The 27,257-nt window shown below is 16.5% G+C and overlaps 1 protein-coding gene across 1 annotated transcript; it reads right to left on the bottom strand.

Moving 5' to 3' along the window:
- Positions 1–350: 350 nt before the first annotated feature.
- LOC122719276 lies at positions 351–27,201 on the bottom strand. The gene is made up of 6 exons (XM_043944941.1): positions 27,117–27,201; positions 14,709–14,790; positions 12,767–12,964; positions 6,783–7,172; positions 603–884; positions 351–464 (listed from the first exon to the last, which is right to left on the bottom strand). Exons 2-6 carry the CDS (start codon positions 14,787–14,789, stop codon positions 351–353), a joined length of 1,065 nt encoding a protein of 354 aa, XP_043800876.1. The 5' UTR covers position 14,790; positions 27,117–27,201.
- Positions 27,202–27,257: the final 56 nt, after the last annotated feature.

Raw genomic sequence — 27,257 nt, forward strand, 5'->3', positions numbered from 1 at the left:
TTGATCAGCCGAACAATTAAAAAGATATTTTCAATTGGTTATTTAAACAATTAATTCTGAATTTAATTAATATTGAAAGAAAAAAATTTGTATAAAATTCGCACCGAAATTAAATTTATATTGAATGTGCATTCATAATAAACATTTAAAAACATTTGCATTATAATATAATAATTTAAATATATTTAAATATAATAATTGACTTGAAAAATTAAGAAATGCTAGCGAACACAATTTATATTTAGTTTAAAATCATAATAATAAAATTCAAATTGATTTGAACTAAAATTCAATGAAAATATGAATTTATTCTCTTCTAAAATTATTAAATTATTTTAGAATTAAATTGATTATTTACACTGTACTGTATACCACCATTCACAACGCTTTTTCGCATTACTGAATGCTGTACCTGAAGGACAAAGCGACGAAGTTTTAGACCAACCAGAACAATTGTGAAAAACCTAAAATTAAGAAATATGATAATTCATATTCTAATACAAAAATGTATTGTAAAATAAAATATATAATAAAAATAAAATGTTTGAAATGAAAAATATAGAAAAATATATAATATATATTTAATATATATATATACGTACTTGACAATTAGTTTCAATATCAGCAAACATGCCTTTCCTACCATCACAAGTGAAATCAGTTTCTGGAATTTTGGTAAGATTTGGATAGCGGAAAATTGTATCGTCAGTATTCATTTTAATGTTCTGATATGATATTACTTTGGTATTTAATTCAATATTTTTCATATTTGATTTCCAAAATTGAGGAGAAAAATTTTGATTCCTTCTTATAAAATGAGATTCTATATATCTTGAAAATCGTTCATGAAACTTATTTAAAAATCCTTGATAATCAGTAATAATCTAAAAATAAATTCAAATATTAACTTATATTTGTGTTAACATTTGCAATATTCTATTTAATTATTTTTAACCAAATTATGAATTTCTATAATTTGTATAATTTCTTACTTAAAAAAATATAAAAATACATTTTTTTGTTTGATAATTTGATTAATTAAAAAAAATTAGTTAAAAAATAAAAAAAAATCCTAAATTAAATAAGTTTTTGATTGTATGTTATAAAGATCAAACAAATTAAAAAAATAGATTGAAACTCAACTATTTTTTTGAAAAATGATTAAATTTCTATTAATTTTTTAACTAACTTTATTTATAATCAATTTATATTTTTCAATTACAAAATAATATATTATTAACGAAATAGAAAAAAATTATTTATTAGTTTATTAATTAATTAATTTTTTATAGCAAAATATATTAGAATATTGGATACAATAGAATTTGTATAATGATCACTATATCTAAAAAAATATCAAATTCAAATATAACTTTAATAATGATTCAATAGTTTGATGATAAAAATTTAATATTATGATATTTTATTCAATATATGTAGATGTATGATACAGATTTGTATCATATTCGTTATATTCGAAATATTTTGTTTAGAAATCGAATCACGATTAATATTAACTAACAAATATAACATATAAAATTATAATTTTTGAAATATTTAACATATAACGTCGAATGATATGCTCTTTACAATGCTTGAATGCGTTTTATAAATATTTAGACCATTTTTAATTTTAATTTTCAGGAATTACTTATCATATTATCTACTAAAAAATTCTCATTTATTATATTCGCGCTTGCAATAGTATTGCAGTAGTGGATGGAAGTTTGTTAAGTGTACATATACATGTTGACTATGTATATAGAAGCTGGGCTTATGACTGTTTGTATTTTTTTAACAATAAATAGACTGTACAAAATATATATGAAAGCTAGGTTTTTCACAATTACAGTCTATATGATCGTGTCCGATAATAAGAACACGATGCATAATTATAGAACAACTATTTATTTATCATATCCGACGGTCAAAGCACGATATGTTGTTAAGAAAAATATCTATTTGTCATATTCAGCGACGAGACGTGTTCACAATGAATGCTAATTAGATTTTCCATCAAATGAAGCTCATACGAAAATTAGAAAATCTCTTTCTAATTCAATTGAAAGGATCACGGTTTCTCAGTGGAATATGATGATAATCAATAATATCATAGACTCGCGACATCTCCAAGTTAGAGGAAAATTCCTTTAATTCCTTGAGTTGGTGATTAATATATAAAGATATCAAGATACTGCTAATCAGGGATCAATGATTTCAAATTAAAATGATGTTGATTATCGTTGAATCAATCGTCTGAAGTATGTCACCTTTGGGATCGGAGATTCTGTTCCATAGCTGAAGCATGTCAAAAATATACAATTATAAGTGTCAATAATGTGACTCTTCTCAAAAACGTCAATAAGTATCTCAATCAGTCTGAGATAATATTATCCTTTATTTAAACTTAATGAAGATCGGTGATAGATAATAAAAAAGAGTTTCCATAGGAGGAATTTTTCTGAATAAAATGTTCATAAATTTTGTAAGTAATAAGTGCTCGCGTATATATTGAATTATAGCTATTATATAGCTATTATATAAGTCATTAATGAATATATAGCAAAAACGATTATATGTTTTTTTTTCTCGATTTGTTCTGTCCAATAATATCTGTTCAATCTAATATCTAATATAATTAATGTCTAACAGTCTAATAGTAATTCTTGATCACTTGAACGTGATCTTATCGTTGAAAATCGTATTTTAATCTAGAATTTCTTTTAGTGTAATGATTTTCCATTATATCTTTTATGTATATTACAATATATTTTTTTAATGAATAATTTTCTCTTGTTCTGTTAATAGCACGCTATTTTTTCTATAATTAATTATAAAATTTAATTTATTTATTATAAATAAAATTAGTTTATTTAGAAATAATAGCAATTTAATAATATTTTTCAAAAAAACAATTTCTGATTTATTTCTGTAACAATTCTTTTTGATTTTGATGAAAAGAATATAATAAAATAAAAAAAAATATATAACTTGAAAAATTCGATTAAAATCAAATTTATAAGAATATTTTAACAGATTAACAGCTATCTAAAGATATAAGATCCAAATAATCGTATAATATAATTTTTTTTATATTTTATACATATGATTTATGAAAATATTTAAATTTGTACAGAAATTTTATAAATATAATATATGTATCTATATTCATAATAGTGCAAAACTGTACAAAACTTTTTAAAATATAAGTATAATTTTATAAATTTTATAATTTAATAAGTAAAATTTTTATCTCAATAATAAATATAAAATTATCTTTATTATTACTTAAAATTATTTGAACTAAATAAATTCCTGGATTTTTGACTTATTGCGTTAAAGAATGATTATTATTGTTTTGGATTAAATATAACTAGATATATTGAATAGATTGTATTTATTTTTAATATATAATTATTAAAGTTATCATAAAATTACAATATTAACTTTTATTTGGAATAGCTAGATATGCTTGATTAAAACTTGATTATATTATATTATATGTATAATTTTATTTTATAGAATCAGAGGAAGGGATATAAATTTATATTTGGCTCAGAATCATTTAAAAAATTTATGAAAGCAAATTCAGGATTACATAAAACAAGCTTAAAACTCATCGATTTTTTTTAAAGATACTTTGCATTCGAATGATGAGTTATAAACACCACATGGTTTGATGTAATAACTCGAGAGGTGACTTTCAGGTACCACTTAGATTCGAATAGCGATAATATTTATTTATGATTGATTTTTTTAGAATATCGTTTCATGAATAGATTCCTAAGGTCATATAATATATATAATCTTATGAAGTGTAAAATAATATATTGTCAAATAGCTAGATTTTCTTATCTCAAATTAGATCGCAAATCAGACTGCATTTTCGGCATTAGTCCGAGTTTGACAATTTGTCGAGTGGCAATAGGAATAATATTTTCAAAGTTTTTGAGTTTTGTAGTAATAAATAAATAGAATGTAGTAATCAAATTAATTTAAGTGAAGATGAGTTTGATTTTTCGTTATTAAGTGACGAAATTATTTATATTCAGAAAGAAATTGACAATAGAAAAGGAAAGCAATAATGAAAATAGAGATGAAGTAAGAGGTATAAAAAGACAAAAAATAAAAATAATAAATAGAATAAGAAGAATAAATAATAAATAATTATATTAATAAAAATTAAGAAGGATTATAAAATTTCCTCTCAATAAAATAAGAAAGATAAAAGACATTTTACTGTATTATTTACTGTATTATTACTCTGACAAACTGAGGATGCATTTTGGCGTTTGCTTTATAAAATATCACACAAAATATAGAATTTAATATTCAACAAATTTTTTTTCTTTATATATAAAGATATATAAAATATTAAAATATAAAAGTTTTATACATTAATTTGTTTGTAAAATCATTTTAAATTAGCTATAAAAAATTCACTGAACATCGCCTCGAGTTGTTGGTTCGGTTGAACGAAAAAGGCCTCGAGCGCAGAGGTAAATGTCTTATCGTCATCAAAGTATGTTGAATATTAGTCTCGTTCGTAATATAATACATTCATTGTTCATAACATAATTTTTTATTGATATAATATTTGCCATATTTATAATATTTTTTTGGTTGTTTGGACTTGTTCATGCTTGTTTAGTGGGACATAATCAACGCTACCATTCCGGTTTGACTAAGCTATGTATATGATCGACCAGTGTTTTTTATTAATAACTTATTAACAAAACTGTAAAAAATTTTTGCAAAAGAAAATGTTGCTTAAAATTATTAGGAATCTATTCCTACATCCTATATCATTACGATACTCATGTATATCTCTTAATATAGACCTAATATAGACTGTCGAAATTGCATCAAGGAACAGTCAAATAACAATATTTTTCTCGTTTTATTTAAACTTATTTTTCTTATTTTAGACTTATTTTTCTCATTTTCATAATAAATAAATAAATAAAAAATATGATAATCTTAATATTTTTCAAAACATCTATCTTACCAATAAGTAATAGATTAGAAAGTAAATAAACTACATAGTTTTAATGCATTTACTATTAAAATTATATATATATATATGATTTAGGATTATATGAATGAAATTTGATATGGATATGAAAATAAATATATTTATATCCTATAAATGTAATAAATATGATAATTTCATCAAATATTTTGGTTTTAAATTAAATATTGATTGAATTTAAAATAGTTAGATGCATGTTAAAAACATTTATTAAATTTATTCGAAAAAAACTTAAAAAATAAATTTGTATATATTATATATACATATATACAGAAATATATTCCATGTATTTATTGCAAACAAAATCATAAAAATTAATCACAAAATTAATTATTATTCGCTAGATATAACTTCATTACAAATAATAATTTCATTTACAATTAGTCTGATTTCTATCTCTTCAAATATTATTTTATGAATTTTATATTTAAAATATATATAATAAATTGTTTAATTTCTAAATATATCTTTTAATTTCTTTTAAATTATATAATCTAATTAAATAATTATATTTATTTATAAAAGTTTATATAAATGTATATTTTAAAAGTTTTACATATATAATACATATATAAAACTTTTCTATATAAATACTTCTATGATTAAATATACATTTTTATTTATATATTATAATATAAATAATATAAATAATATAAATAAATAAAATATACATTTTAATTTATTAATATTATATAATATTAATGAAAAAATTTAATAAAATCTCATCTACAATTGTAAAATATAAAATTAAAGTAATAATTTATTACTAATAAAAAAAATTGAAAATTATTATCTATCTCATTAAAATTAAAAATTATTTTTAAATATTTTTAAAAAAATTTTTTATTTTATAGCATATATGTAATATATAAATATATAAATATTATATTTAAAAAAACATAATATTTAAGGGAGATAAAATTACCACAAAAAAATATAAATTTTTTCTTTAAAATAAAAATTATAAATATTTATACTTATATAAAATTACATAAAAAAAAATATTCTATTGAAATATACAATGTACATGAAAGTAACATGATTTAATTACTATTAATATAAAAGATATCTACGAGATTCTTAGATGAAGTTTGTTAAAGAAAAATAAGGAAAATAAGAAAAAGATTAATTATTAAAGATGCAATAATGGTAATTTAACATACGATTCATATCATTCATTATCATATTCATATACTGCAAGTAAGTGCAGTATCACATGTATTATTTTCAAGCAAAATCTTATTCATATTGATATTCAAAATGACTAGATAATCTATTTTCTTGAAGCAATATTTTAGAAAATAATTTGCTTTAATGAAATGAATTAAAATCTCGTGTATTAATATTCGTTTTTTCGCAGATTATGCTTTTCCATTGAAGTTAATCAAAAAGATGTATCATTTTATACATTCTATCATTAGATTCCATATCTATTATTATTATCTTTATGAATTAAATTATTTATTTGTCATTTTTAGTATTAATTAATCATTTTTAATTGAATTAATTCATTTTATAAAAAAATAATATATTTTTAATATTATATTATATTATTTATATTATATGCAATCATAATTAATATTTGTGAAATTATAATAAATATAATATTTGTGATATTATATAAAAACAAATTTTTAAATAATCATTATTTAATAATTGCTTTAAAAAATCAAAAATATTATATAATATATTTGCTTTATCGATAAATATTCAATTTGAAAATATATATATATATATATTAAATATATACCTGATGAGAATTAAAAAATGCTATATTATTGATAATATAATCATCGAATGGTTGATAGATAGAATTCCAATTGTAGTGAATATTCCAAGTGGGTACATAAGATTCTTCTAATAAGCCTGCGTTATTAGAAAGTACTAAAGGTGTTATGATAGGTTTGTAAATTTCAGCTTCTGAAGGTTGTATTATGGGTACAAGTTGTTTAAAATTCGTATAAGTTTGTGATTTTGAAAAATCTCGATGATTGTTAAAATAATTAAAATTTGAATTCTCACGATTATTATATCGTGAATATGGAGTACGAATAACATAAGTTGTGTCAATTGTTTTTGCATGATTGTAATGAAATCTACCCTCTGGTGGAATATATCGTCCATCTGGAGTTAGGTATACCTTTAAAAATAAAAAAATCATATTAATCAATTTTTATTTAATGTAAACTATATGATAATAAAGTTTAAATAATAAAATTTATTATACAAGATATTAATATATTCATAGGATACTCTAGTTTTTGAAAAGTTGATTCTGAAAATTCAAATAAATATAAAAGTTGGTATAAAATATCGATTAAAATTTATTTATTATATTAGAAATAATTGAAATTTGCATTAGATTTAATGAAATTATTGTTATGAGTTTATTATTAATAATAAGTTTTTAACAATTTATCTTTATTTAGCATCATAAACAAGTCCTAAAAATTGATTTTCATAAATACTGCTACTAAAGTACTAAAATTGGATGACACATCTAAATTTAAATTCCAATTTAGATTATATAATTTCAAATAATAAATATATCTCATATTTTTAATGAATTATATTATTTATTTCATTTTTAACAAAAATGAAAATATATTTATTATTACTTGTTATAAAATAAAAATAAATCATTTTATTTTATAAACAAAATTAAATGTCTTAATTAATTTTTTATTTCTTAAAAATTTTTTATTTCATCTACATAAAAAATTTAAAATTTTCATGTAGAATAATAGTTTGAATAATAGTTTTATTAGTTTTATCATAAAAATCATATTTTACATTAATGTATTTCTTTTGTATATCAATGTCCAAGTCAAATTCAAGATTTTCTTCAATGTATAATAGATTGTTTTACTGACAACAGTTTTTTTATGAGATTTATTAATGAGATTTATGAGATTAACTAAATGGTTTTTAATGACATACATTATTTGCAATACAACATTCAATAACATAAATAACATAATAACATAAATATATATAATATATATATATAATATATTATATATAATAACATAACATCAATAACATATCAATTTCATAGAAAAATAAATAGTTATGTATATTTTTTCGAGAGTAAAAATATTTTTCTTGAATAAAAATATAAAGCTAGATATATATTTTCTATCTGCTTTATCATTCATTCAATCAGAATAGCATTAATTGACCAGTTTATATTCATTTGTTTGCATTTCAATGCAACTTTTCGAATTGAATTTATATTTCGAAAATATTCTAAAAACTCTTTTTAATAAAAAACTTTTATATGTTTTAATAGATTCCTATATCAAACCAAGTTGTTTAATTAATATATAAAGTTATATAGCTTTTTGAAATGGAAAATTATTATTATTAAAACTTATCAATATTTTTTATGTTTCTTATCTTTATTATACTTGATTTATTGCAATTAGTTTTTTATTTGCATAAATATATAAAAGCTAATATTGAATGGTGCTGATTTTGTATTCTAAACTTTCTCAAAGTTTGTTTTATTTTGATAGAATTTCTTATCTTTTTTATAATTTATTTTAATATTTAGAAAAAATTTCAATCCTTCAAGATCTTTAATAATTAAAAATAATTTTTTAAAATATAATGAATAAATTAAAATTTACTGAATTAATTATAATAATCTGGTTATCAATAAAAATTATTAATATTTTTTATAATTTTATAATTTTTCATATTTTTGTTATTTAAAAATAATTTTATTATATTTATAGTCAGTTTTATTTATATTTATTTTTATTATATTTATATTTAAAATTTGAGTTAACTTTTCATTCCATTTCTTTTTTAGTTTAATCTGTATAAAGTTTGGTATAAGTGCATAATTTGTTAAGAAGTTTCTGATTAATAAATAATTGACAATGAAGTTGTATAAATTTTTTTATCCATTTCACCATTTAAAAAATCTATCTTTATATGAATCATCTTGCTGTGCTCTGAATGTTTTTTTGCCAAGTTTTTATTTCATATTCATCATTGTTATATATATATATATAATCATCAAAATTAGGTAATTTTTTTTTTTTTTTTTTTTTTTAATTAGTATTTTGATTCAAAATTCAATGAATTTCTGAAGCTTTTTGTACTTTTAAATTCTTCTTAAATATTTATTTTTACATTTGATACATATTCTATACTATTTTTATGTATATTTCATTTTTGTCTATATTTTTTATTTTCTTCTGTTTCTTCTTATTCTATTTTATTCTAATTTATTTTTTCTTTCTTTTATTTTTTCTGTTCATTACATAAACATATCTTGAATAATTTTGCTTTTATTATTTTTAAATTCTTTAATGAAATATTATCGTTTTTTTCAAAAAAACAATGCCTTTACTAAAATGTAATTTTTTTATTAAAAATAATTTTATGATTAATTGGATGCATTAATTTACAACCTTTTTTATTTTCATTTGTAATAATTAATATCATAATATAATCATAATAATATCATAATCATAATAAACATCAAACTTTTTTTACTTCTTGTTCTATTTTAATTGTTTCTTTTCTGCACCATGATTATGCAACTGAATATTCTTTAATGAATAGTCTTAAATCTGATTTTATTCTAGATTACTCTTCTGCTAAAGTCCAATTTTTTAATACTAATATAGGAAATTAGAATATAAACTGTTGTAACAACAGCTTTCAATATTTTTTAAGCATATTTTTGATAATTTCATTAGCCAAATACTTTTGATTTTCTTATCATAATTTTTTTTTCATGAAATTATTTTGTTGTGACATGTATAGAAGACATAAAAACTAACTAAATCTGATTTGTTTAGAAAATTTCTATAAATTTAAAAAATTTTAAAAATAAAAAATTCTATATATTCTTGATTATTATTATATTTTTTATTTTTCTTTGTTTTGTTAATTTTCTATTTTTATTTTTTATTTTTATATCTCTTAAATTTATAATTTTACAAATTTTAATTTATAATTTTTTTTGCAAAAAAATTTTTTTTCAATAAACATATATCTATAATATATCTATCATTAAAATTATAATACTTGGCTGAAAATATCTGACTGCTTTAATTAAATAAATGTTATTCTTATAGTAGTTATTTTAATTCTTTTTCTTTTAAGCATATCTCATATGATTTGACAAAATAATCAGAAATTATTTAACTTTAACATATTTTTTCTTATCTATTATAAGATAGGTGTCTTATTTATTATAAGATAAGATTTTATATCAATTTCTTATATGAAATATTATTTATCAAATCATTTCCTCTAAACTAATTTTATTTTGAAATTATATATTTATATATATTTTTTAAGTGTACATTCAGTCTGTACATTTTATCAATTTTTTATACAAATCACATAATTATGTGAAATATTGTAATTACATTATTAAAACTTAAATTAAATCATTTTGCTTAATGAAATATTTACTTTTAATTTTAATACATATTAATAAAATCTTATAATGCAGTAGTTATACTTAATTTTAAATACACATCATTTTAGCTATATATCTATAATTTTCTAATATTATCATTTATCATTTATACCAAAGATTTGCATTTTTATTCATTGACATATATATCCTATATATTATCATATATTGTCACTGAACTTCTTTTAATAATTAATTAATCATAGTTATTTTTATATAAATAGCAAATATATTATTTTGATTACTACTTTTCTTTAATGCATAATAATTATTATATTCATATTTTTATTCATATTTATATACTATAATTATAATAATTTACGTTATGTTATTATATATATAATAATAACATATATATATATATATAAATTTATGTTATGTTATTTTAACTTTTAAATCTTTTATTATTTGAAGAGTTATTATTTACAACATTTGAATTAAATCTAACTTCTTGAATTTTTATTATGTTAGAGTTTTTAAGTTCTCATTAATAAACTCTCATAAATTTAAGATTGAAAGACCTGTAACAAAAATATTCTGATTCATTCTTGATCAACAATAAATCCTAATAATAAGTCTATGAATTATCATGCAAATATTTGATCAATATTTAATTTTCAAATTTTATTGTGATCAATATTTTAAGTAAATGAATATTTATGATTAAATCTAAATTTTTAAAAATGTTCTTGATCTTAATTCCTATTTCTTTATGTATAGCTATATTTCTTATATTCATGTAATTTTCTTTATTCATTTTGAGAATTAATTTTGCTTTTAGACTTTTAGTATCAATAATAGCTATCGTATTTCTTATTTTTATAAATCATGATGTCTAAAATCCAATCATTATAATCTTTTTTATAAAAAATTATTTTCCTATTGATAAAAAATTATTAGATTTGCCATTTTTTTCATTAAAACAGACTTATGATGCCTTTTTTTGATTTTTATTTTTATGATATTAAATTTTCATGAAAATTAAGCATATTATGCCTATGTCTAATATTATATATATAAATGTCACATAATAATGAATGTTATATATTTTTTTCATATAAAAATTCACCGGAGAATGAGTCACTTTTGAAGAATAGAAAAACTAATCTATCCCCGTCTCATAATCCTAATGTTTATTTTTATTAAAGTTATGAAGTTCTAAAAATTAATTTTCTTAAATATTATTAAGGTTATGTTACAAAATATAATTTAAATTTGTCTTTTAATAAGATTAAAAACAGATGGAATGAAACAGTTTTATTTTTATCATATTTAAATTTACTTTTTTGGGGAAAATTGAAAAAAGAATTAGTATATTGATTGATTCATATTATAAATAAATGAATATAAGAATTATGATTCAATAATTATAAAATATAATTAGGCATGATAGCAATACAATATAAATGTGACGTTGATAATATCGCTATCTCCGTTTCATTTCATCTAACATAAAAATTCAATAACTTATATATATATATATATATATATATATATAAATTTCAATCGATTTTTTTATATCAACTTTATATTTGTTTCGATAAAATCTTAGAATTCTCCAAAAATGAATATAATATATTCTATATTTTAAAAATGGCATTGAAGTGAACTAAGTAAAATTTTTTATAAATAGATTAGAAAGTACAAAATAAGATGGAATTAATATAATAATTATAACATTATATTATAATATATGTTTTAAATATAAAGATAAAATTAAAAACTAAAATATAATAAATAAAATTAATATAAAAGAATATAAAAATAGAAAAAATAAAACTTATTTTATATTATGAACCTTTAGTGATCTCGAATCCACCAAAAAATGGTTGTTTGCTTCTATCAAAAAATATATTCCTTGGCATCAAAACCAACTTCCTTAGATCATTTTAAAAAATTGAATTAAATAAAGAATTATTTTTTAAAAATTAGTTTATAGAATTTTATGTAGATTTTTTGTATGAAAATTATACGTAAATAATAATCATAATATTATTATATTATATATTAATAATAAAATTATATTATTATTACATTATATAATAAAAACATTTATTACTTGCGTAAAATTAATAATTAATAATAATAACAATTGTAATATTAAAATACATAAGAAAAGTTAAAAATAAAACACATATAATATCAATATCAAAATAAAAATAGAATATTTATTATTTTAAAAATTAAATAATATTAAAAATAATTTATTCATGTAATTTAATATAATTAATTTAATATAATTCATGCATTTAATATAATTTTCTTAATATGTAAAATTTTTTTGTGCATACCTTTATTATTTCTGGCATTGTTTGAATATGTTGAGTATGTTTATGTACATTTCGAGCATCTAAAATCACACCATCAGGCACTGTAATGCCTTCTTTGTTTAACCGATTCAATGCTAAGCGATCAGTTCTAAAAGCTTCTTCTGGAATTTTGCCTCCTAATGCTGGTAACACCTGTTCTCTAAATATTTGTCGTTTTTGCTATAAATATAAAAAAATCATTTAAATATTAATAATAAATTTTAATAATATAATGAAATATTAAGAGTCCAATCTTTAAAAAACATTTTGTTCTATATTTCAAAAATTAAAACAAAAAATTAGATATTAAACAAAAATGAAATATAAATATCATTCATAAGAATATTTTATGATACATATGAAATATTATAAATAATAATAAATAATCGTTATAATAATCGTTACAATTTTTTTTCTGTTAATCTGATAAAAAAATGTAATGAATAAAAATTAATCAATATTCAATTAATTGATAATAATTGATAATAATTGATAATAACTATATCATATTTTATTATCAATTTAATAATCAATATAAATATAATAATAAAATGATAACAAAATTATGTTAAAGATAATTAAAATTTAAATTTTTAATAATATTGAGATTCTGTGATTCAATCGTATTTTTAATTAATATAAATTTTTATTGAATTAAATTTAAATTTTTCGATTTTTTTACAGTGAATATATACATCGCAACAATACGTCCAGAGAAGTGAAGTCATTCGATCTTTTCTAACGAAACTTATAAAGTTCGTTAGAACATAACATAAACAAAACATTATAACATAAACAAAAAATGAGATTATTTTTGAATTGAAAATTTTTTAGAAATTTACTTATTTTAAAGCAATAAACATCCATGCTTCGAGATCTATCTTTTGTCTGCATTCAATAATTGTAAAAAACATATTGCAAACCAGATTTTTCAATAAGATAACTTAGCAATTTGTGATGATCTTTTTGATCAAAGCATTTTTCCAAAAAAGGCTTATCTTGAAACGCGAATCTTCAGACATTATTCCATGTTTTCCTACACGAATGTTTGACAAACATGAAAAGATTGAACATAATTATCAAAATATTTTTCAATTAGTTTCCAAAGAAAAAAAGAAAATTACTAATTAGTGATATTTTAACGAGACAAATCGAATTCTGAAAAAATAGAAAATCAACCAACAACTAAGCAACATAAAGTAATTTCACTCATTAGCAACACTTATTCTACAATAGGCAACAATTATTTTACTTAGATTTATATTATTTTAAAAACTAAATATTATTAAATTGAAATAGAATCGTTAAGAGCGCAACAAACATAATCGAAATTCTTTTAATAAAAAAATATAATATAAAAATATATGTATATAATATAATCAAAAATCATTAAAATTGATAAAAAAAGCTTTTTTTTAGATATTAGATTATTATTATTTTATCCAATATTTTTTTTATTTTTTAAAATATGCGAAATATTTATTCTATATTTTCACTCATTTTTTATCTTTTAAATAAAATTAAAAAGCTTATAAAAAAAGCTTATAAATATCTAGAAACAATCTAATTTATTGTCGTTAATTTTTTTTTATACAATTTTTATTAAATATTAGATAAAAAATTACGCGAATCATTAAGAAAATATAAAAAAAAATAATTTTGATTTTTTATTGAAAAAAGTTTAATTCTTATAATATGTGATATTCCATTTTATTATTATTATTATTGAATGTTAATTTTTATTCATAATGTTTATATTATATATTATGTACATTATATAATATACATTATTAATGTTTCTAATGATACGATAATTTTAATAAATGAAATATATGATTATTTTTTATCAATATTATCGATATAAACATATATCTATTAATTATTTAGCAGATAATAGAATATATTTGTCTTGTAAATACTGTACCTTTTCGGCAACGACGCATATCATGAGATATGTAGTGGTAGATATTAAGTAAAACCAATTTTGTTTTCCAATTGTCTTCATTCTAATGAACATTTATTATTAATTATTATTTTACATTAATATAATCAAAGCATCTTTTTTATAGATTTTATTTTCTAAAATATTGAAACGAATATATAAATATAAATTTTTAGTTTTTGTAAAGTTAGTTTATAAAGATTATAATTATTAATATTATTTATATATACTTAAATAAAACTAATAATAAACATAAGAATTTATAATAATTATAAAATTCGATAACAGATAATTCTATATATGAAAATAAATAAAAATTATACAAAATAAAATAAAATGTTATCGCTTATATCTTTATTTTAAAAAAAATCAAAATTGTACATTTATTATCAGTTAGTGAAAGTTTAATTTTTTCGAAAATTTAAATAAATTTTCAAATAAGAAAAAATTAATTTTTAAATTTGAAAATATTTATTTATTTTTATATATTTTGATATAAAAAAATTTTATATATTTTTTGTTTTTTTTTATATGTAGAATTATTTTCTATCAATAATTCATTTGTATTCTCATAATAGTTTATTTTTATTTATAATAATTTATGATTTTTTGCAAAAAGTAATGTAAATATATGATACAAGTAAATATGATATAGATAATGCACATTTAAATATATCTAGATAACATTTAACAAAATTAAAATAAAATAGCTAAGTTATTAAAATTTTAATATATTATGATAAATATATTAATTATTTTAAAAATAATAATAAATAAATGCAATTGAAAATTTCTGAACTTCATTTTTTTATTTAATGTTATCATTTAAACAATTATGTAAATTAATACGTAATTTTATTTTAAAAAGTTAATGATTAATATTCATTAGAAAGATTTCATTTTACAATATATATATTTAGGTAGAAAAATATTAATTTAAATTTTTTCATTTTTCATTTTAATTTATTAATTTTGTTATAATATATAATAATAATTTTACAATTAATTTATATAAATTATTCATATATTCAATATATTATATTATAATATAATTATAATTATGTTATAATATAATTCTCACAAATTTATATAAATTAATTATATAAAAATATAATTATAATATAATTCTCACAAGTTTATATAAATTAATTATATAAAAATATAAAAACAAATATAAAGAAAAAATGCATAATAAACAAATTTTAATAAACATCTATAAATTTTAGGATACTATATATATAATATACTGCACATATATAATAGATCACAAAAGTAACAATTTTTTATTTTTAATAAAATATTAATGAACGATTTTTAATTTTTAACGAAGCTTTGTAAAATGTAATGATCATATATTTAATTTTTTTTACCAAAATATAATACTTTAAGAACGTGAAATCAATTTTCATTTCATTTTTTGCTTATTAAATAACTTTGATACAAGATCGAGCACAAAATTATAAATTGCAAAATGTTCAAAACTTAGTGCTCTATCAAACTATTACGAAAAAAATTGTTGGGTAAACTTTTAATCAAAAAATGAAAAAATAAAACTAAAGATTAATTTCACTTCCTTGCAGATTTCTCAATAAATAAATCATTTTAAATATAATTTCTCTGTTTTATTTAATTTATTTTAAATTATTTTTATGTATCATATTATATATTAAATATTAAATATTAATTTTTATTTTATTGTTAAATTTATTTATAATAAAAGATAAAAAATAAAATTATTATTAAAATATGCTTAGATCTCAATTCTGCAGTATACAATTGCACAAATTAATATTTTATTTTTAACAGCTAATAAAAAAAACCATTAATATTTTCACTAAAATTGATTAGGACAAATTCCATAAAATTATTAATAATTTGTTTTAGTTAAATATTTCATTAAAAATAGAGAAAAATATAAATAATGCAATAGAGCAATTTAATACTTTGGTTCAAATAGTTATATGAAGATCAAAAATAAAAATTAGTATTATAAATAAATTAATATTATTCTTTAGAAATTATAAAAATGTTAAGTCGTAAAAGATCACACAAAAAAACGTTAGTAGTACATTCAATATCCAAATGCTTAAAAGAAAAACAATCTCATAAAACAACTTGACATTATTTGAAGATATAGATTACTCATTTCGACAAGCCATTAGAAAAATAAAAAAAATAACCAATAAAATCAATTCCATTGATTAAATTGAAAAGAAAAAAATAGAAAATGAGTTAAAACGAACAAAGGAAAATTAGTAATTTTTTCCAAATATCTTGAAAAATCTTTCAATATAAAATGGAAATAAACAAATGAAAAAAAAATTAGAAATATTAATTCAACTCTTATTTTCCATTTTATTAAACAAATAAAATAAATAATATATAAATTGTTAAAGAAATCTAAGAAAGATTTAACTTTAAACTGGTTTTAACTTAATACTGACAAAATTTTAATCTTCTAAAAAACTCATTACTTTTTAATCATGCAATGCAATATTAAAAGCTAACTAATTTCTTAGAAAATAGTCCAGATTATTTTAGTCAAAAACCTAATAAACTTCCGTAAGGTATTTTTATTAACCAATAAATAATCTTTTACAATCTTTGCTGCCAATTTTTGGACAAAAAAGTCTGATACAGTCTATTAAAGTATATATATGAAGTCACGAAATATATCTTAACTCATTATATGTCGTTAATCAGATAAATATGATTTATATTTTCACTTCAATTCTTTTTCTTAATTATGAATTAAATAATTTTACAAGAATTAGTAAAAATCGAAAACATTCAGTGATTGTTATGTATATTTAATTTTATTGGATCATTATAGCAAAAATTTGCAACGCGTATGAGCCGATCATCATTTCAAATTTAAATTCTGAAAATCGGCTAAAAAACTAATGTAATTAATAAAAAAAAAATAAGTCACATTGATTTGATGAGATAAGTTACATTTGCTAATTTTATAGAAAAAAAAAAATATTATAAACATTAATTATTATAAACCTATTTGAAATATTTAAAATATATTTCTTTTATTTATATATTTCTTTTATTTTTTATTTTGAAGATTTTTTTATTTCATTATATAGCATATACGTGATATACGGTTCCATAATATAAAAAATAAATATAATATAATTCATGACATAAAAAAAATTTTGTTTAAACAAAGATCATTTGTCAAGATTTTTTTTGATATCGCAAATATAAAATTATTGAGAAGATTACGGAGAAGATAATTTCAATAATCTTGATTTTGATTTTGAAGAGAATATTTTTTATATGTTCATAAAAAATTATTAATAAAAAATATTTAAAAATAGCAGTTGATGTGAAAAATATTGCTAGTAATTAATTTCAATAAAAACATGTAAAACTTTATTTATTAATAAAATTTCAATAAATAAATAATAATTAACATTTTTAAAAGTTTACAAAATAATTTATAAAAGAAAAAATTATAATACTTATATTTCTCAAATCATAGCTATCAGAACCGTACGTACAAATAATGAACTTTTAGGATAATCTATTATTTTATAATTATATATTTTATAATCTATTATTTTATTTTATAATATATTAATATATTAATTAATATATCATTAGAAAAAATAATTGCATTATTTTGAAGAAATAAAGAAAAATTATGAAATTTCTGAATTTTCGAATTTTATTAATATTTATTGAATTTGATGAAAAAAACAAATTATTATTTCAATCTTTTTTTTGATTTCTCAAAAAATAAAATCAAGTCATATTCTAAAAATATTATAATTAATACTTTAAAAAAATAATAAAAAAATAAAAATATCATTTTAATAAATATTGTACTACTTTAATTATATATAACTAAATAAATTGTATTGAATAGATATAATAAATTTAAAAAGTATTTATATAATAATAAATTTAAAAAAAAAAATATTGTAACATTTCATTTATTAAAATAATTTTAATAAATAAATAATATGGATAAAATATGAAAAATATGAAATATTTTTAATCAAATAAAAAAATTTCATATGGAATATACAATATAAAAATAAATATTATAGATTTTATAAGATTTTTTCTAATAAATATAAAATCAAATAAATATAAAATCAATACAAATTTAGATAATAATATGAGACATTGTCATTTTTGAAGAAAGTAAATTATCCAACCGTGTTAAAATATTAATAAAAATATTGATAGAATCTATTAATAGAAATAAATATACAAACATAATATACAGTGTCAAATATAATAAAACAATTTATTCTTATTATTTTGCAATAATAGCATATCTAAATTGTACTTTCTGAATAATTATGATAAACAATGAATTTTAATTAACACGATGAATAATGTATTTCTATAATTTTTTTCTTAAAATCTTTAGAAAATTTAAAATTTAAAATTTAATTTAATTTAAAATTATATTAAAATTTTTTAATATAATTATATATATATTTAAAATTTTAATTTAAAATAATATTATTATTAGTCAAATATCTCGTATTTCTATCAATTTATTATTTCATTTTTCCTAATTTTATCGTAATAAAATAAAATTTTAACATAAATACTTCAAATCTTCATTAATAAAACTATATAATTATATAATGTAATTGATAATGTGATTTTGTTGATTTTTTAAATATGATATTCACATTCTCTAACATATTATATTCTTTAAATTAAATTAAATTTTATTTTAATAAACACACATAGAAATTTTTTATTATGATTGAAATATTCGTTAAATAAATAAAATTGAAAGATAACTATTAACTATTAACAATGATTTCTATAGAAAAGTATTTTCATTATCATAATATTTGAAATACAATCTTTATATCCTATTTTTTTTATTCGTATTTTTTCCTTTATATTCTTCAAAATTAATTACAATTTAGAAAAAAAATTGTGATATTCTGTTGTTAAAATTTTAGTAAATATTTAAAAAAATAGCAAAAATATATGTATAATAAGTATTTCTATTATAGTTATATTTCATAAATTATTAAAATATAAATATATAAATATGTAACATAAAAAAAGATAAAAATTTGTATAAAATATCACATATTATAAACGATATTGAATTACAAAAACATTACCAAATGTGTAGTGTAAAAAATAATAAAAATTAATGATTATTTTATCAGTTTTTTATTAATTAAGAACAATTTAAGAATAATTGCAACAAAAGTTATTAAAAAATTTAAAAATACTTTGAAAATTTGTTAGTGTTATATGTCAAGAAAATAAAATAATATTTGAAATATGTAATAATGAAGTATCTTAAATTAGTTTCTTTTAAATAAATTATATTGATTAAAAATTTTTTTTAATGTTACTAATAATGCGTGTTAAATAGAGAAAAATAAATATATATTCAGTGTATAAAAAAATTGAAAGAATATGATTATATAATTTAATCTTATTTAATAAACCATTGTATTTTTTAATAAAAGTCTATTTTATAATATATATCTCATTTATTCATGAAGAAAATCAAGGAATAGTAAAAAATAATTCAATTATTAGAAGTAAATAATGTGTGAAAAGTTCTCAAGAGATTGAATCTGGTATTTTTATAACGAATATCTTAGTAATAAGTTTGAGAATTTCTAAATTATATTTATACCTGGGAACTGCATCAATTACATGAAATATAAAAAAGGTGAAAGTTTCTCTCATATTATATTATATTATATTATCTTCCATTAATGGTATTTTGAATGGATAAAAGTAAAAAATTTTTTAATCTTTAAATTATCGGATGTAGCGAAAGATTTCTTTGACAAAAAAATTTATTATAGCATTAACAATATGTTCTTTATTCATAATATATTTTATATCTATTAAATATTAAATAGAAAAATATTCTTAATCGGATGATATATAATGATATATAATATATAATAAATAATTTTTTATTTTTACAGACTTAATTAAATTTCTGATTTCTTTTCTCTCGTATCTATGATTTTATGATTAATATTATTAAATTTTTGTTTTGTAGAAAATAAATAAATCATTTATAGAAATATAAGAATATAAATATAAAGAATATAAAGAAATATAATGAAATATATAATGAAATATAAAGAAATAAAATATAAAGTATACTATATAAATATATAGAATTACAGAATTATAAAATATAAAGAATAATAAGAAATTAATTAATATATATTATAATTTATAAAATTGTAAAATTATAACATTATAAAATTAACATAATGAAATTAATTAAAAAACATTATAAAATTATTAATTATTATAACAACAATTATAAAAAACAATTATTATAAAAACAATTATAAAACAATTATAAAAACAATTATTCTTCACAAGTCCTTTATCGATCTATGAGAAAATTTATATACGCTCTTTAAAATCATTTAACTTTTATTTGAAATATTATCTAATAATATTTAAACAAGCTTTATTATATTATTTTGTTGATTCTGTTATTGTTTATTTTATTATTTACTATTTCTGTTATTATTTATTATATTATTATTAATTTTTTAATTATTTCTATCTAAGTTTTATGCATTAAATTCATTTTTACAAGTCTTAGAAATTTTATCTAAGTCATTAAATTTATATTTTTATCATATATCAACAATATAATAATAATATTATTATATAATAATAATATTTAATTTTATAAAATTTATATAATAATAATATTATTTATGTTATTTTCTTTTTAAAAGAAGTGTTTTTTTTTCATAAATTTTTTTTTCATTATTTATGATATATCTTTTTTTTAAATATATAATTTAAATAAAGATATTCTTCTCTTTTTTTATGTTTCAATATATATTTTACATTTTATATTTTTTCGATTTTAAAAATAATCACTATAATTAATTCTTTTTTAAATATTATTTAAAAAGCACTTTCTTATCAATTTCGATGACATTAATATAATAAAATGATTAATTAATTATCATTAAATATAATATCTTATCTAAATATCCTGAATAATTTTCAAATGCTATTGCTCCATCTTAATTATTTAATAAAAAATATATATAATTCATAAAATTATGATAATTTTTTTTGTTTTTACTTAGAATATAATTTTAATAGAATATAATATTACTTAGAGAAACTTTTTGGAAAAAAAAAATAAAAATATCTTATAAATATCTTTCTAATATTTGAGATAGATATAGATAAATTTAAATTAGGTTTGCATTAAATTTAACTCAAATTTAGCAGTGATAGTTTATAAGAATTTATAATGATAAGATTATAATAATAAAACTAAAATATATACTTATAAATAAGTACATACATATTATATATATACTAATATATACATATGTTTTTCCTTGTTTTTTCACTTTAAAAAAAAGAAAACAAATCGTTTGTATTGTCTAACTAGTCATATTTTGTAGCCTGTATTTTATATACATATATATGAATGTAACTTCAGCGTTGAATATAGCGATCAATATATTGCAAAATCTTGGATAACATATTAATTTTGTAATTGACTTTTATTGTAAAATATAAATATAAATTGTTATATATAAAAAAAATAAAAAATAAAAAATATAAAAAAAATAAAAAGTAATATTACAGAAAAATATATATAATGATTATAATGAATTAATATAATGATTTTTAAATAAATATACAAGATATTTCCAAAAATGTTAGAACATTCATAAATTGAAGATTTTCTGAGATAATTTCAAACAACATTTTTCAAAACTTTCGTTATAGTTTTAATTAACGAGTTATTAGAAAATATTGATCAATCATAAAGCGCATAGTTTAATCTAATATAATATAACAAATTTTTAGGAATCTTAGTTTACAGATGTTCTAATATTTTTAAGATATATATTATATATGTATATATGTATATATATATGTATAAATAATTATATATAATATATAATGTATATAATAATATATAAATAATAATATGTATAATAATAATAATAATAATATAATGTATATAAATTTAATAGCAATGATAATAAAAACTTTCATTTTATATTGCATAGTAAATAAAATCTTTAATCCTTATAGAAACTACTGAAGTTTATATTTTTAATCTAATTCTGTCAATAGAATGGATTGAATTGAATAAATTTAAGATTGATTTGATTTAGATTTATTGCAGTTAATTTAAATTGAAATTGTTTATTTTTCAATTTTAATTTTAATTATGCAATCAAATAAAGTCTGCTAAAATTTAGGAAATATAAATTTCTTTTTTATTTTTTATAAAAAAATTAATATATATTCAAATGAATATTTTATTATTATATATTCAAATTATGTTATTAATATAATGTTATTAATATATATTCAAATGAATTGCGTAACAATCATCATCTTGAAATTGTACATTAATAATAATAGTAATAATAATGGTTTTTAATAAAAAAGAAATTTTTATAATTTCATATTTTATTGTTATATTATTATAATATATTTTTATTATTAAGTTATATATTTTAATTATTTTCTTTATTCTTCTGATTTAGCACCTTCAGATATTTTTTGATTCTCATAATTAAAATTGAAATAATTAGAACAATTTCAAAACTTGTGTAACAAGCCAATTACACATAATACAAACAAAATAATTTTTAAGTTCTTTTGAATAATTAAAAAACATTTAAATATTTAATTCTTTTTAATTAATTGTGAAAGAAAAAAAAATATAAAAGTTACAATATAAATATATGATTATTTCGTATTTTATTATACTAATTTATATACTAATTTTATTATTTTCTTACTATAATATATTCTTCTAGTATATAATATACATATATAGTCAAAATTAGACGGAATATAGATTTTAAATATACATATAAATAATGTAATGCAGAAATTTTTAATGATGTATTATATATTTAACTCCATATATATATTTAAAAAAGTTAATTCATTAGTTAATAAAATCAATTCATAGTTAAGAAAAAAAATCTTTTTATTTCTTCTATATTTTTCTTTTATTTTGATTAGAAAAGAATTATTTTTTTAATAAAAATTATTTTAATAAATAATTTTTTTAATTTTATATTTTTCAATTATTAAAATACTTCTAGTATTTTAATAATACTTCTAATATTATTTTTTAAAACATATATTTCAATAAAATATGTGTTTAAATAAAATGATAAATACTAAAGCAAATAAAAATAATAATAAAAATATGATTCATATTTTTTTTATTATTAAGTTATATAAAAATATAAAAGTATTTACAAAATATTATTATTTAAAAAATAAATTTATAAAATTTTTTTTAAATTTTACTTATAAATTTTATATTAACTATTAATATTTAAATTTTATATTTAAAATTTATATTAACTAAATATTAACTAATTAAATTTTATATTAACTATTCATAAATTTTATATTTATATTATAAATTTATCTATAAATAAATTTATTAATAAACTGAAATACAGAGTGATCTGATTTTGATGTTTTGATTTTTTCAGTATTATTATTTATAACAAAAAATTTCAAATGAAAATTGAATATTGAGATTATATTATGATATTATTATTTTTTAATATAGAAGTCACATGATTAAATATATATGTATAATTCAGTTTTTACTATAACTTTTTTCACAATAATTTTTTTTATATTATTTCTAAAAATTTAGTATACAGAAAGATTTATTATAGGAGAATATTTATGCAAAAAAAGGAATTTTTACTTGAAATTTGTAAAGATAATATAATTCCTAAATATATAATTCCTTAATCATTTTTTATAAGAGATTATTTCTGCAATTCTTTTTAACATATAAACAAAACTTAAAAATATAGAGAAAAATAGATAAAGAAAATATAAAATTTAATATTATAAATGAAATATAAAATTTTTTTTTATAACATATAAATATATAATATAAATATATTAATATATTTAAAATATATAAATATTTAAATATATTTTTAAATATATTTAAATATAAATATATTTTTTTTATTTATTTCTATATATGATCGTACAGTAGGAAAACGATAGGAAAAAAAGTAATTCTATATCAAAAAATTTAATCAAACATAATAAAATAAAATTTTTTCGTATGAAAATTAATTTTTGAAAATATCAATTTTAAATATTCGCTGAATACATTTTACTAATGTATCTCGTTGTAGTTTATTCTCTTCAGATTTATGTTTATTATATTAATTAATCAAGATTAAAATTTAGAATATTAATTTATGATAAATTTTATTATTATAGAAATTATTGAAAATGTTGTCTAATTGAATAACATTGTGTTCTATGACACAATATAATTTATGCATAATAAACAACTGATTTTATGTGAATCCATCTAAATTTGATATAAATAAAAGTCAAATAAAGTGAAATGAGAAAACCAAATTCTATCACATCAATCTAATCTTCAAAAAAAAAAGTCAATATTTATTCAGAAGAAATTACAAATTTAGATTAATTAAAAGAAAGAATCAGTTTCCTGTTCAATCAATCAAAACAGCAAAATAATTAAAAAACAGAAATTTAATTTGTAAAATAAATTATATATTCAACAAAATAGTCAATATTTTCAATAATTTATGTAATTTTTAATAATAAAATTTATTATAAGTTAATATTTTCTTTTATTGTGCATTCTTAATTATTTAGCACAATAAACATTGAATCGAAAGAATAAGCTATAATTAATTAAATGCAAGTTTACTTGATAAATATTTAAAATTAATTTTTCCGAAAACAATATGTTATAATTTTTATAAAATTTAATTCTATATTTTCGATTTATTTTTTAATATAAAAATATTTTTTTTTAGTTATATCAGCAGTTATTGATCATTTTATAATGTAATTTTTTTTTATAAAAATAACATTTTTTTTTTAAGAATCATAATTTCACAATTTTTTAAGATATTATAAGATATTTTTTAAAATATCGTATAAAATATAATAAATAAAATATATATAAATATAATAAATAAATAAATCTGTATATATATAATATTTATTCAGTATATATTTATAATCTGTACATATATAATATTTATTCAGAATTATTCGATATTATTCAGGAATAATTATGTAATATAAATATATATTCAGAAATAAATATATAATAAATAAAAACTATACTAAATATATACTATATTATATGTATATTATATACATTATACACACATATAATTATATTAATATGTATTTAGATTCATATAATATATATAATGACGAATAAAAATATAAACATATAATTTAAACTAAAAAAACTAAAATTAAAACTGAAAAAAACAATAAAACTATTAATGATTTTCTTGATTCAATAATAAAAATTGAATAATTATAAACATAATATGAATCTGATAAATATGATTAGAGTTAGTAAGATTTTATTTCTATTTATATTAATAACATAAAAAATAATTTACATTTTTGTATTTTAATATTATTTTGAAATAAAGTTTTGAAGTAATATTTTATTTTGTTTTGCTGAAATACTGCTTCTTTATTACTTTTATTAAAATCAAATATTTTTATTAAATTCAATAGAATTAATAATTTATGATAAATTATTTTACACAATGTTAAAATATTATCTTCTATTTTAATTATATATATATGTATATAAATATATATACATATAGAATAATTTCACCACCAGTTCTTTTAAATTTTACAACACTTTGTTTTATTCCGATTGTTTCCGATTATTTTTTAATAAAATATAGTATTTAATAAAATATAAGATTTTTTATCGAACTCATATCAATTTATTTTTTTTTTTATCATACTAAAGACTCTTTTCCAATCCTTTATGATTTATTTTTTTGTATCTAAAAATTTTTTAATAATTAAATATTTTTATATAAATATTTTTCTATTTCTTTTCTTTGTTTTTAAAATAAGTTAGTATATATAATATATATATATATATATATATATATGAGAGAGGGAAAGAGATAAATATATATATAATAAAATATGATATGAAACTTCTATTCAAATATATACTCTTCTTTGTAATGTTTTTTGTTTAATAATAATTATCTTTTATAAATATAATTAAAGAAATTCAGACTTTTTTCAAATTAAATATTATACTTTTATAATTTCAATTTATAATAATATTAATAATATTAAAGAAAAAAAATGTTAATATAAACCAATTATAGAAAATGTTGCTATATATTCTTCAAAATATATTTTTACATATTTACCAGATATTAAATTTAATTTCTGAAATGTTCAATGTGTATATTATCACAAAACTTTTGTTTTCAAAAGTTAACAAAAATATTCCAATTATTTATTTAAATATTACAAATTAATTTGATGCATTCATTATAACTTTTATATATACACTGCATTTATGATAATTAAAACAATTACCTGAATCAATAAATTGAAGAATAGTGAAGATGATATTGCACTTGCTTGTAAGAGTTCACTTGATGATATATCTAAAAGAACTGAAGCACGTGATTCGAGTTTAAAGTACTTTCACTATGTTAGTTCTACAGCTTGTTCCTC

The sequence above is a fragment of the Apis laboriosa genome, unplaced genomic scaffold, assembly GCF_014066325.1.
Source record: "Apis laboriosa isolate Shangri-la unplaced genomic scaffold, ASM1406632v1 scaffold71_cov137, whole genome shotgun sequence".
Lineage (NCBI taxonomy): Eukaryota > Metazoa > Arthropoda > Insecta > Hymenoptera > Apidae > Apis > Apis laboriosa.